The sequence below is a fragment of the Lathamus discolor genome, chromosome 3 (assembly GCF_037157495.1).
Source record: "Lathamus discolor isolate bLatDis1 chromosome 3, bLatDis1.hap1, whole genome shotgun sequence".
Taxonomy (NCBI): Eukaryota; Metazoa; Chordata; class Aves; order Psittaciformes; family Psittacidae; genus Lathamus; species Lathamus discolor.
Window position 1 is genome coordinate 123,141,542 of NC_088886.1, and position 15,247 is coordinate 123,156,788.

At 41.4% G+C, this 15,247-nt stretch overlaps 1 protein-coding gene across 1 annotated transcript in view; it reads right to left on the reverse strand.

Annotated features, from left to right (window-relative positions):
- Positions 1 to 15,247, reverse strand: part of PDIA5 (protein disulfide isomerase family A member 5) — a 100,724-nt gene that overhangs the window by 7,584 nt on the left and 77,893 nt on the right. The window contains exon 15 of the mRNA XM_065671439.1: positions 5,888 to 5,958. Within this exon, the coding sequence (XP_065527511.1) occupies positions 5,888 to 5,958 (71 nt within the window). The remainder of the gene's footprint in view (positions 1 to 5,887; positions 5,959 to 15,247) is intronic.

The following is a 15,247-nucleotide window of genomic DNA, read 5'->3' on the forward strand; positions in this document are numbered from 1 at the left end:
GTTTTCAGTTAGGGTGAATTAATTCATGACTATACTGAAAGGATGCACATAAAAAGATGTAGCCCACAAGAAGACTGGTTTCACTTGAGTCCTGGCTTAGGGGAGCAGTGATACATTGCAGGGAGGTTTTCCTCTCATTCTCAATCTTCTTCACAATGATCACGTTTTCTGCATCACTAAAGCAGGAAATCAAGTCAGAAAAAATAACAACCCAAAAAACCTCTACCAAAATGTAGTTAAAGACTTGTAGAGAATATTACTCTCAGAAATTATATTCATATTCAACTATCAGTATTCCAAGTTACCTGGAAGTTCATGGGAAAGCATAGGTTAGCAAGACCTATATGCTTTGTCTTGTAAAAACACTATTCAAGCAGAATTAAACATAAAACATCCCTGATATATACCCCTAAGCCAAGACACTTAGCATCACCTTCATGAATTCCCCTCATCAAAAGGGAAACAATCATAGAATCAACCAGGTTGGAAAAGACCTTTAAGATCACCAAGTCCAATCATTACCACCTTTAAAAATCTGTGAGAACAAGAAACTCTCCTAAGGCTGGGCTGAAATGTGTGTGTGTATATCCACTATGGAAAACCCCAGCATGGCAGCTTTCAGAAGACAAGATTGATTTATAGAGATTTTGATCATTAGGGCCAAAATGTAATGCCTTCAGTTTTCCAAACTTTCCTCTAACCAGAGGGAAAAACCCACTGAAAAAAACAATTCAGGAAGAAAAAAAAATGTAAGTGCTATATCTGCAACATGCAGAAAACTCCATGGGGTTATGGATTCTCCATAACACAAATCAGCACTCCCTTACATATTGACAATACATCATTATATACAAGTTCTCTCTCCAGAGGCTCTTCAGGTTTATCACCATCCTGTTCAGTAGCTGTACCAGGCATAGAATAGCTATCAAATGAAAAGACAGTCAATCAGAGACTGTGGACTCCAGAGAAAGTTACCTGGAGTACATCCAGCTTTCTAACTGTATTGGTAGCTCTTCATAACTGGAATGCAGCTGACAATAATTAGAATACCAGGTTAGTATACATAACAAGTATACATTAGAATAATAAAAATAAACAAACAAACAAACAAACAAAAAAACAGATTAGTACTCATTTCTCCCCAGTTGGTATAGTTTATCACAACTACCAACATCTGGAACTGGAAAATACCTTTATCTGAAAAGGGAAGTCTCACACCAACATTTCCTGGTTTTACCAAAGAAGAGGGAGCTTAACTATGGAGTTGCAAACTTCACTCTGCATGCATTAGAATGTAAGCAATGTATGACCAGCTCTGAAGAGCTCTTAAGAAAGGAAACAGCGCATGGCATATTGTTCAGATGAAGTGGTCTGATTAAAAACACCAAGCTGTTGCAAAAATCAGAACTTTTCATTTAGATGCTTAAGTAGAAGTGGAGCTATGCTGAAAATATGACCATTGATCTCTGTGTGCCTCAACTGTAACAGACAGATGATGCCTGAGTTTTTTTGCTGCGAAAATGTGAGAAGGAAAAAGAACAACTTGCAGTGTCATCTAATCATACATCGGGAATCACAGTTACCTTCCAACAGAATTATGAAACAACTTCTTGCTCTGGAGGGATCTTGCAGGTAAGAAACACAATTACATCCAGCGGTTCAAATAGATGTGCAGAAAATTGAAAGTGGGATCCCTTGACCTTCCAAGGTAACTCCTCCTTTCCATTCCTAAACCTTCTTCATGTTAACAGTTTCTCTCCCAGTCACCATATGATGATATAGTAAAAAATCCCCCTGTGATCCTAGTTACTCTCCTGTTAAAATATGTACTGCACACACTGGTTTATTGATTCAAGGAAATAAATCTCTGCTGGAGCTAACATTGACTTTTGTTATGAAAATGGAAGTGAATAACTAACTGAATATTGATTTGAGAAGAATGATACATGATTAGCTTAAAAAAGTTAAAATCGCAGCACAGAAAAGAATGCTTTCAAGCAACATTTTTACAGTATAGTCAATTCCAGATGACAAGTACCTGATTATTAGGAAAAAAAAAAAAAAAAAAAGCCTGTTGTTGCCAAATGTCTTAAAAGTACCTATGAATAAGACAAATGCACATTCTTCTCCATGATTACTCCATAGGTTTCTATTTATATTACTTGTTCTGGACCCTAATGCACTTATGAGCTGGCTTGCTAAAGCTTGTTGCAATGCAGCTACTGTTCTCAATGTGAAAGGCCTTGCAAATGGAAGATCCATTATTAGCTGCTCTGATGTGCCACAGCAGCATTATCATAGCTGCAATTCATCAACTGTTCTCAAAGCAGGCCTACTTGCAAAGGGAAGATCCATTAGTAGGCACCATAATGTACAGTGCTAACATCACCATATTTAATGAGCCTAATTAAAAGAAACTCAACACATGCTTTTTTTAAGCAAATAGGGATCAAATTTTTGGCCAAACTAAAATTTTAACTCATTTGGATAACTCTGTACACTGATTTGCTTGGTATGATGATTTTCAACCACAGTTCAACCTGGGTTTTGCAATACACATTGAGGACTCAACAGTTTCACTGCTGCCTTGCAGCTCCCCAACTCACCCCATCAGCTGCACCCTTGCCAGCAATCTCTGCCACAGCTGTTTCTGTACAAATTCACTAGAACCCAGCTGCAGTGCTCTGATTTGGGTCAGTGCATTTGTACAGGAACAGTCTTCTGAGAAAACAGAGAAGACTGGTCAAACAGCAGCCCCTCTGTGGGGAGTTTTAGAGATTTGTTTCTGAGAGGCCTTGAGAAGTCAAGAGGTTTCCCTCAGCAAATCCAAGCTGGAGCATCACAAATCAGTTCTTTCAAGCTGAACTTTAGGATCAGCCAAAAGGCAGAATGCAGGGGTTTTTTTAAGTTTTAGCTGGTTCCCTTTCAAGAGTCTCTGAAGCAGTCAGTGAACATACCTTCCTGCTCTTCAATCTGTTCAGCAGAGTGACGATCCTCACATTTGCATTTTCTGACGTACACTGGTCATTGCCAAAACTTGAGCTGTGGAGCACAGGCCAAAGGCTTTCCTCTGGCAGCTGTGTGCAAAGACCACAGTGCTCCAAGGCAAGGATGTTCCAGATGGGTCTTTTCTCCCTTGTTCTTTTTTTCTTTTTTAAATAACTGAAAGCAATATCCTAACTGCTTCACTGGACTAGCTTCTCCAACGATCTGGTCTTACTTATTTCTCCAGGCACATGGAATGACACAGGGGCTCTGGTTTCTGGGTTACACCCAGAGCCATGTTTTGCTATAGTCACACGACTGCCCTAGGCAAGGAAGCAGGCTTGGGATTTCTGCTAAAACAACCAGCAGTGATGTGGCCAACAAGAACTGACATTTGGGGCCAATGTTCTGAGCACTGTGTTTCTAAACTCCAACTCCAGCTGTGCAGATGATGAAAAAGTGCACAGCATTACACACAGCCCAAGGTGGGAGGAGGCTTCTGTGCCAAAACCACCCCCTTGCAGTGAACCTGTAGAGTCAAAGACACGTATTTAACAGCTTCAAGCTCTGCTCATCTTCAAAATTCCAATGTAAAGACTCAAAAGTCTCCTAAAGGATACCTTTCAAGATAACCATTTATAACCAGTTCCAGGCTGGAATGCTTTTTGCTTGTTCTTTGGCTTCTGCAGAATTGAATGCTTAATTAAAGGACCACCCCTACAGAAAAGAAGATACAGTTTAAATGCTACCATATTCTATTAAAGTGAACAAACCTTTCTCCAGAGAAAAAAAAATGGACAACCCAAAACATCATGACTAAAAATGAAAATTAGGAACCTTTCCCTGCTTTTGGAAGAAGAAATATCTCTTTCCTCTTAAGCAATAATTTTAAGGAAGTTTGAAACTCTACAGAACTATGAATTAGTCTGAAGGATCAGTCCAGTTTGAAATGTGGGAATATGCCCAGTGCTGCTTGTGAGAACAGCCATGTGCTCTTCTGCAGTCTTAAACGGGTTCATTTTCTTTTCCATAATGGCACAAACTGACAGCAAGAAGCACCCTGGCAGGTTATGGCTGTACACAATTAAAATAGTGCTCCCCAGATGATCAATCCCTGGCACTTTCATAAGTCACTGGGGTGGAATAACACTGTTTTCCCTAACTGCACACACCTCTTTAAAACTGTACCAGCCTTAATATTCCCTGCTGGCTCTCCTGTTCCAACTCATTACATTTTATATCTCCTTACTTCAGCCTTAAACTGAAGTCAAGAGTTGCAACTGTCAATCACTGCTCTGCTCTTGGAGTCCCTTCGTAACCTGCAGTCTGAACTGAAACCTTCACAAGCCTTTGTTTACCACCACCACCATGTCCAATAAACTGTGCCATGATTCAGATTGCTTGTTAATACATCCTGGGGCTCTAATAAGCAAGTTGCACATTGTTTGGTACATTTGCTTCGCCTCCTCTGACTGAAATATTAATGAGTTTAAGAAAGAGAGGCTTCATTGGGAACGACCAGAAAAGCAGGAAAACAAAGATACTTTCTCAAAGATCTTGGAAACAAACAAGTAACTCAAAGGCATCTTTGCAAATTTATAGCAGTAAGACAACCAAGAGCTGAATGCCTCTGAATCTTTTATGTGCCAGAGGGCATAAGTGATGGACTTCCAATTTTATGCAGTCAATGATAAAAGAATTATTTCCTTACAATCTGATGCATCTTCTGCGAGTTACAGAAAAGATAATAGGAAAAAGAAAAAAACCAAACAAACATGACACATTCTTCTGTTATGGTAGCAGGCAGATTAATAGGGGTGTAACTGTTACAGAATTATCTCTTCATTTAGAACAGAATGTAGACTAGAACATTGTTTCAGTTGGAAGGAACCTACAACAATCATCTAGTCCAGCTGCCTTACTAATTCAGCTGACCAAAAGTTAAAGCATGTTGTTAATGGCATAGTCCAAATGCCTCTTAAGCACTGACAGCCTTGGGGCATCAACCACCTCTCCAGGAAGCCTCTTACAGCGTTTAACCACCCTTTCAGTAAACAAATGCTTCCTAAACCTCCTCTGGTGCAGCTTTAAACCATTCCCACTCATCCTGCTGCTGGATACCAGGGCTGCAGAGAAGAGCTCAGCACCTCCCTCTCCACTTCCCCTCCTGAGTAAGCTATAGAGAGCAATTTCCCTATTAAATTGCCAAATTTTTTTCCATGCCACATTTGAACACAAACCAATCGTGAAGCTGGAACAAATTTGGAGATCGGACTGAAATACAGCTCACTCCAAGACAATAAGCAGGTCTGTAGCTCGTTATCTGCTTAAATCCAGTGGCTGAGGTGTTTGGATTTTTATTTTTAAACCCCAGATACGCATGCACTCAGTTAAAACAGTTCAGCTGATGCAAGGAGAGTAACTGGTGAGCTTCAGCCATCATACGTATTTTCAAGACAGAAGCACAAGGGTCATAGAAGGGCCCAACATCGTGGACTCAAGTCAGCCAACATATCATACTTATGCTACGCAAGCAAAGATTAATGATATGATTGAGGTCTTCAGGACTGTCGCACAACTTATGGTTTCTCCACAGCTGGCAAAAGTTGAAGGGGAATGGAGATGATGTAAATTATCTTTTATTAACCTTTCAATAACAAAGAATGTTTCACTTCATAGAAAAGAATTCTTATACAAATAATTATACAGAAAAGACAATAAATCAAAGAAAGCAGAATAGGTTAAAAGTGTAACCCAGCAATCGCTAAGCTGCACATACATTTCTACTACTGTAACAGCAATTTTATCTGCAAACCTATCACCTTATCAATAAGCAAAGCCTATGAAGTACAAATGCTGGAAAACATTCTAAAGTATCTCAGAAATAATTAACAGCAAGTACCTTTCGATCTTCTTTAAAGACTTCAGCAGCAGTTGTAAAATGTGGAATGGCATTTTTACAGTGGGGACACCCTGTTTGACACAGGAAGAAAAAACAGCATAAACATTAGTAGTGAATAAGATACTGGGACAAACTCAAGACACAAGGTGAACTAGTGGAAAATCTGTATTAAGAATAATTCTAGACAAAAGTTCTCCAGTTAGGCGAAGAGTGGGACAAGGCATCTGTAGACCACGTGTCAGCCACATGAAGGTAAGCACGTGTTTAAAATCCCTCTAACTTCAAGCAGTTTAAGTATATACTTACAGTTACACAACAAACCATACAGGGACCACAGTGCAGGGAGCTCTTCTCTATTGCCAGTCCCTTAAGAGCATTTTGAGATCGCTAGCCAAAAACCAGACAAACTATTTCCCTGCTGCTGTACCTCCTCATGGGTATTATCACGTAGGTTATTACTGCTGTTACCACAGATACGAGCTACATTTGGACACAGGAATAAAGGCTGCACAGTTGTGAACAGGAGGAGATTGGAAGTTGGAAAGGAAGCTGCTGGGAGCATTTAGAAGTGACTGGGAATTGCCTGTGTTAGAGCCAAGCCATCAAGGGAGGGGAAGAGAAGCAAGTCCAACAGGCTATACATTTTCCACTGTGAAGAACAGAGGTCCAGTCTAAGGTTAGGCTGAACGCTGCTGGCCTTACCGGAGACCTTCCTCCTATACACCACAAATGGGCAACCCCAGAAGAGCTTTAAAGACACAGCACACAAGAACCCCACAGTACACAAGAACCCCACAACTTTGCGTGTGAGCTGGGCTGACACTTGTCTGTACCACTGCAGCATTAAACAGAAGGCCAGTTTATTTCTTGCTTAAGCATACAGTAGATTTACTCAAACATTTTGGGAGAAGCCAAAGAAGGGGAACAAAATGCTCTCTTGATTCAGGACTCAGATGTGAGTGCTCTCAGCATGTCTACTGTCTATGATTAATCTAAACTACTCTCAAAATATCAATACTAAGTAAGGCTTTGAGAAGGAAAGTGCCTGCATATGTGTAACAAACTGCTTTTTCCAAACACAGCATAAGGAGGTTGCTCTGAAGTAGGAACTCGGTACACTATTTTTTTGCTGACACCCAGGTTAAAAAGGAATGGACATGCTTCAGTCAAGCCTGTATAACACTAGCAAAGGCAATAAAGCTCATTCTATTATTTCTAGATAGGAACAAAACAGAACACAGATGAGTTGCTCCAATTACAGATCATGCTACTGTTGTTTACCAGTATTTTACAACGATGAACAAGTGGCTGTGTTACTTTTAAGTCAGTACTGAACAAATGCCCTCTTAGGAGGCTTACAGCCACACTCATAAACTGCTCCCACTCTTTCAGCTGACAGGGAAAACAGTATTTGTGCATAAACACTGCACACCCCTTTCATCTTCACTAAAATGCTATTTCATTGCTTACGTGCAGTGCTTTGAATTTGAAAGCATTCTTTTCTTCAGAATAGGATTTTGAAAGCACTGCAATGACACATGTATATAAATACACTGAGAATTTATGCAGTAACTAAGAATACCGGAAAGTCAAAGGGACATTTCCTGGGAAACCGAGGCACTTCTGCAAATCCATCTTACCGTCTTTAAACTCTTTACACAGTAAAATGGCAGTCTGTCCTGACGGCAGCTGTGTTGCAGTGGGAGATAGTGCAGACTATTGGTTGATTTGTTCAGCATTTGCCTGGGATAAAATGGTCAACAAAGAAAAGGAGGAGGAGGAAGCAGAGATGGCTAGGATGTCAGGCTGCTGCCATGTCCATCAGCCCATTTCAGTGACCCCTTTTCTCTCCTGCCACTTGCCTGTCCAATCTGCCTGATACTGAAAAGCCTTCGGGTTTCAAGCCTGCCTGTTGACACAACTTGGATAATCTCCTATACCGTGGGGTGACTGCCTTGGTTGATTTGTTAACACTGCTCTACACAAATACGTCAGAACTGGTGACAACATCTAAAAAGAATTCCAAAGACACACACGCACACAAAAATCAGGCACCCCTAAAACAAGAACACTTGTTCTAATCTACATGCTGTAGTTTACTGGAAAGCACTTCCAAATGTTACACTAGAACATAAAGGCTCCTAAAAACTTAAACCTTTCAGATTCCCTTTTCTGCTTATGATCTTGAGCTTGTAATTTAGATTTTACAAAATGGTGACTTTTGAACCCTCAGTAAAAGACATTTCAAGAGAAACTTGAGACTTCAGTCTTCTTATTCCTCCCTAATACCTTCATGATACACCAGTTGATGTATTTCCCACCTTATGGGTGCTGGATGTGTCAAAGATGGGGAATTCGGTAAAGCCTCTCTCCAAGCCCCCACTAACGTTGCAGCAGGTAAGATCTCTCCATGAACCACACTCTTCAAGAAAACCAGAACATGATCTGACAAACAGCAACCATATTCTTTCAGACACAGAGAAGTCCAATGGCTACTAAAAATGCAAACTGCCATTTTACAGGGGCCAGCAGATGGCTGGTAAGAAACCAGCACAGAGAAGCACCAGCAGCTGCTCAACATCCCTTCCACCCTAGTGAGCCACCACTGCACACTGCTGTACGCTGTTCAATGGGCGGCATCAAGAAGGGCTTTGAGCATGGTTCTCAGCAAAGATGCACATCTTGTAAGGCCAAAGGAAGCATCCAAATATGTAGACTGTTAATGCATTTTGGAAAAGGTAGGCAAAACCAAACATGCTTTGAGGTTGTGGTCAATACCACCACACAGAGGAGAGAAATACCATGTAGTTCAAAACAATGGATAAAGTAACTTATGCTCAAAGCTTCTGTTTCCTCTTCTCTGTGATCTTTTCCTCTTCCTACTCTAAATCAAAATGACAAAAAGTTACCTTCATTTACTGATCTGAAGTTCATCCCTCCTCCCCTCACTTCTCCCTTGGCCCAACCTCCTTTCTTTACTGCACTGTGCTTGCAAGAAACTAAAACACAACCATATGGCTTTTGGCAGAGCTGACTCCAAGTCCAGTAGGCATTTTGTTAGCCTTGGACATCCATCCATGGAACAGATGTGGATGCTAAGCTGAATTCCCAAGGAGTTTCAACGAGTCACCAGGAAAGCGGGAAGAAGCACATCATATGGAATAGCAGAACTTCATCTGTTACAACCTAGAAGGGTTGCCAAATACAGCAAACACTTGGAAGTCACCCAATGCAGTCATTCTATTTAAAGCACACATGCCAAAAAAAAATAAAAGCAGAGGTTGATGTCTTCATTTGACAGACGGAAAACTTGTTCTCCCCATTCCCTCTTCTCACCCACTATCACACATTTATTTTAAGTGTTAACACTATCTTCCAGATTTGAAAGTGCAAGGAAAGGAAATGTACCGAGCACTGTACATGAGGATAGGAAGTGTGCAGGCTCCTTACAAACAGTTTTCCAGATAGGCTGCAACAGAGGGATTAAACTGGTGGCATGAAGGTGTGGTAAAGTGTCAAGAATCCAAGGGTCCTGCCTGTTCTCACTAGTATTTATAGGGCAATATGTCACTAAGGACTAAAAAAGGGAGAAGGTGTATCCCATTTAATTTAGTTGAATAATTTGGGTGCTATGGTAGCATACAAGCTTCTGACAGGGCCAAGAGGTGGACTTCCAATTGAGGAGCAATGCAAGTAGTACATCTGGGGGCAGAGCCTTCTAATGTAGGTGCAGGGCTTTGCTTTACCCATTTTCTTTCTTCGTTTTTACATCATAGTCAAATTTGATCTCAACAGGGTTAGCAGCAGATGTGAACTTAACAGTAATTTCCTGTGCCTGACTTGAGAAATCTGAAAGAACCTGCTCCTGGAACATCCAGCCTTCCCACAGCAACCCAGCACCGGCACTTAAAACCTCTAATCACCTCCTCAAATCACAAGCTAACTTCAGTTTCTAATGCAGAAACACTCTTACATCAACTAGCAGAAAATCAAGAGAGCTTGACATATATGCACGTGCAGTAGCATGTGTTAAGGCCATTCTCCATTCCCAATCAGCAAACGATACAGCTTTATTACAGCTCTGGACAGACATTCTTGTCTCTCTGCTCAAAATCTTGCACTCTGGAGGTGCTCCCATGCAGCTCGTGGTGGTATCTGCTCTGCCCGACCACTGAAACCTGCTGGAGGATGAGATCTGCCTGCCTAAACCACAGGTCCACGGAAGCATATGAGAACACCTGCAGTAGAGGGGCTCTAAGTTCTCTTTGCCTTTGCACTCCAAATTCAAAATTCACCTGAACCCAGTATTTTCTACAGGGCTTTTCTTTTAATTTTCTTTTTTACACCACTCAGGCTGTGAAGCTGGGAAGGGCTGGGAAGGCACACTGCAGTACTAGCGCATTCCTCACCTTGAAAACCAAGTCGTTTTTTACTGATCCAGTACATGAAAAATATGGTTCCTGTGGGTAAAAATTCAAGAGGAAGGGCTGCTGAACAGCAGGTAAGAGAAAGCAAGTAAGCGGGCTTCATTTAGACCCATTATCACTGAGGTGGGAAGGGAATCAGATTAAATCTCTTCTAATTAGAGAAGCATTTAAAGGAAAGCTAGTGGGTCTTTCGGGAGATGAACTGATGTAGCCCCACTTTTCTGTGGACTGAATTTACTTATAGCAAGAACAATCACACAATGCAGCATCTTCTCTGAGTGTCTCTGAGGAAAGAATCAATGAGCCCGCATTGGTTTGGGCACAGGAAGGTGCTGGAGAGGCCAGTACAGAAGCTGGCTTTATCCTCATGGAAACGCTGGTTTGACAACTGTAAAGAAATAAAGAACTGCAGGGCTGAGCTGGATGGGATTTCCAAAATAATGTCACAAACCATTTGTACACATGATGGAAATCAAAGACATTGCATGGGGAAACAGAAAAACTTCTTAAGTGCTCACACCTCCTCGCAAACTAGTGAACAAAAACCCCAAACAAAAAGCAGACTGAGGGAAAAACAAAGTAAACCCATTTGTCAGGTAAGGTAAGACAGACATGGAGCTGGTATTAAAAACCAAGTGCACATTGCCCCTAACGTAAGAGTAATCAAGCATATGCTGTGGTAGCCATTCAATAAATCCACAGAAATAATATCCTGTACTCAGAATTGTAAACGTTTCCCATAATTGCAGGGTCCCATGGGATGCCAAAGGGATGCAAAGAGGATTTCAAAGCAATGGAACAATCAAGTGAATAACCTGCATATCTTTTTACAATCAAATGGGGAAATTTTGATTGGATAGGGTTTCTTTTTTAACCAAGTGAATTGTTTAGCAATGATAGCGAGTCAAACCAAAAACATAGAAACTCTTAAAATTTCAGTGTACAAAAGCATTAGGAACAGATGGCAATTATAAAGGCGCCTCCAGAATAGTGCATGAAAGAGATGCACCATGCTTGGACAAGAGTCACCTTATTACATTAAAAACAAAATTGTATGAAATTTTCAGAACTGCCTAAAGGAATCAACTTTGCTTTCCAACAAACACAGGTTTCTACTTGCTTACATATGAAAAAACTCCTTTAAGTTACTTCATTCTTTGTTTAATTTGAAACTACAAAGTCCAATGATATAATATAACCTCTCTACAGCTGAACAGTACAAGGTTAATTCAGTTTCCTTAGAAGAGTGGAAGCTGTATTAGCATAGCACATAGAAGAAAGGTGAAGCTGTTTTTAATGAATATAAATCAAAAGCGAACAATTTGTACAAAATAGATAAAGGAAGCAAAATGGGCATCAAAGCAGTACCTACAGTCAGCAAAGGTAATAATGATGTTTTAAGTATATAAGGGGCTTTAAATGTATCAGAATCAAAAGAAAACCACACAATACTAGAAATACAGCCTTGAAAGAAAATGATGGGAGTTGTCAAAAGGAACTTCACTGAATACATAAATGAAAAGATGAGGTAGGTATGGCTATAGGCTTAAGGTCCTTTCCAACCCTAACTATTCAATGATTCTGTGATTCTATGGAGAGGGCCTCTATGCATGGCACCAAAATGCTGTCTGCAGTTCTTGTTCCACAAATCAAGAATGAATTCAAACTGGAGTGGGCTCAGAAGGCCTGTAAGAAAACTAACAGGCCTGGTAGGGGCATTTCATGCAGGAAGCTCAGTGTGTCAGTAGCTTAAATCCAAAGATTAGGAAGTGATGGCGAGAAAAGTCCACTTTTTATTAAACTATTCAAGCTGGGTGCCAAAGGCTAAGTAACCTCCCAAGCTACCTGCATGCTGAAGCCAGTCAAATTCAGGCAGGAAATTCACATTCCCCATCACCAGTGATTTTTAGTCTGAAAGGAAATGGTTTTCTGAAAAAGGTGCTTTTATGCAGTGGTTCTCCACCTGATCAGAGCAACCTGTCCTTGACTCACATTGCTGAGCTGAAACTGCCGCAGAGGTGATATGGTTTGCTGTCATTGTATCACCATCTCCTGAGGAACCAGGAGCTGCAACATGCCAGCACTAGCCCCACAGGTCAAGCAAGGATGATAGCCCCTGCTGACCCTAACCAGAGCATTCCAACTAAAATGGCTCTAAGCCATTTTAGATAAGGCATTTTGACTTCACAAATCACTACCTTATACTTTTTGCCCGGCATTAATATGTAATGATGTATAACCCCACCAATGTTGTTTCTGTGTGTACTTTTAGCATCTTGTACATAATAAAATAAGGCAAGTGAAGTAACAAAGCAGTGTACATATTTAAACATGCATATTTTAATGTTGCAGACTGTTTCCACACCAAATACACTAACTTGAATTGTCACTATTTTCAGAGCAAAGTCCTGGCCAACCCTGTGAAGGAGATCCGAAAGCCCAGTGATTTGTGAGACCATGGCATTTGTACCCTCTGCGGTCTGTCGTCAGCATGAGGAAGAGCTCTGCTCCCCCTTCAGCCCTCAGCTTCCTTTAGTACCTCTCAATGGGTGATCTCAAATGCTTTAACTAATACCAGTTAATTACGCTTCAAATTGCCCCTAAGAGACACAGAAGTTATTATCCCCCTCTGTCATTACCCACAAGGTTAAATGGAGCCAGGAAGAGGTTAAGTGACTCTCAGGGCTCACAATCCTGCTTGACAGGGAGCAGGGCTACAAGGTGCTGACTCCATTCACTCTGCTGCAAAACCATTAGGGCCCTAGAGGGCTCAGCACATGTCAGGATGGAGCCTTCAGCGTGGAAAGTGCAAAGCAGGGAATGACTTTCCTGATTCCCCATCTCTGCTTGAAATCATCACCATCTAAATAACAGGGGTAGATACTGCCCTCAGTTATTGGTTTTTAAATGACTGCAATTCTAAGCAAGTGAAAGCAGTACATTGCACAGCTATCAAAGCAAACCCAGGAGCTTGTAGATAGCAGAGTAAAGAAAAGCCTGTTTCCACTTCAAGAGTTCCAAGTGATTAACTAGAATTAAAACAAGAATATTACTTGGTCAATCAAGGAAAGACAGGCCACAGACAGTAATTGCACAGATCAGAGCTGAAAATGGGTATGCTGATTAAACCAATAGAACTTGCATAGCTACAGAAATTGTTGAACCCACGGGCAGATTTGAGAAAGGCATTCAGAGATGCTACCGAAAGGTTAATTTGGCTTTTGTTCTATCAGTAGAGAATTGGAGGGCCTTTTAATTGAATATCTGGAACCAAAGCTCATTTTATGACATGACCTGACACACAGGGTAATCATAATTCCAAGACACAAGATACTAGTAATTGAAAGGAGGGGGATTTGTCTTTTGATTTGAAAAAGGTCATGAGGTTTTCAGTTAAGCATGAGGTCAGCCAGGGCTTGCCTCGCTAGCTGTAACTACTGTCAATTTCACAGCCTGCTGGTGGGATTTGTTGCAGTTTTTCCCAAGCTATCTGAACTCTTTCTTTTGTAGCACTTTGGGGATACACAGAGGAGATGAGGGATCCAAAAAACAAACCTCTGGAAACCACAGGCTTAGACGCAAACAATTGCTATAGCAGCAACAAAGTCATCGGAGCAAGAGGGGCTGGGTCACCCCGACAAATATTAGTTTAACGCCACTGCTCCATGACAGCCACCTCCGAGCACTTCTGTCACAGCTATGTGCAGTCCTCTGAAGTGCCTCAACTTTCAAGCTGAGAGCAGTTAAAACTGCTCTGCCTGTGCTAATTAATATTCTCGGTGCTAATACCGGGGCTAAGAGCAGTTCTGCCAGCCTGACTGCAGAGACCACTCTAGAAATTCATCCTTCGTCGTAAGCAGCCTGCTAAGGGGCTCTGTGGCATCAGCACTATTTACAGCAACAGGAATGCACCTTGCTAATACGAGCCTGTAGCAATAGCATCACTAATGCAGGAGAGAAACCAGTTAGCAGAACAGCTAACATATCAAGATTCTGCAGTGCCAGCCCACGCAGGATTTAAAGCCTCATTATCAGAGGGTCCAGACCTCGCTTCTGCCTCAGTCAACAACCAGAAAATCCTTCCTGCAAGGATTTCTGCCTTGAAACACATTCTTTCTGTTCAGCATGTTTTTATTTTTTTTTTTGATAGCTTAAGCTTCATTTACAAACATACACATTTTGTTCAGGCTCTCTGATACAGCCTCCTAATGAAAACTTAACAAGATGCACTTGCAAGAAACAGGAAAGCCCCTTGGTGGAAGCCAGTACAAGGCCATCATGGGACTGCATTCATCTGAGCTGCTGCTTTCTGTTGGCATCTGGACCCATTAACTCAACTGAGAAGTGTTTCAGCCCACTTTGTGCATCCTTCTTACAGAGTGATGCCACCCAGGTGTACTCAGCACTGACAGCCAGACTGGCCATCTCAGGCCCAGCAGCTGTGGGGTGAGGCCTCACCATCAGCCAAAATCACTGTGTTTTGTTACAGCAGTCTGGCTTAGCCATAATACGGTATTATTTCACCAAAACTTCCTGTGCAAAGGCTGAGACATGGTGCAACCAGCTTTGTCCCAGCTTCCCGCAAAAAATGGGAGACACAAAAAGGAAACATTACCCCTTTCTTAAGAACAGCTTTTTGATGACAGCTTGGGTCCCACAGGTAAGCTAGCAGGGCTGGAGGAGCACGCTGGCCCCTCTGGTTGTTAGCATTAATAGCCAAAATGCCATCTGCACCCACTGTGCACACAGTGAAACCCACTCTGACAAGGACACTCAGCTAAGTGCTTCTTTGTCATTGTATATTCCTCAATGCATAACTTGGAGAAAAAAATCTGAGCATTTTTTTATTGTGAAAAGACAGAAGGAGCATACCAGAATACAGAATGATTAATACTTTGAGCAAAGCCTGTGGATAAAATTAATGTAGGTTTAA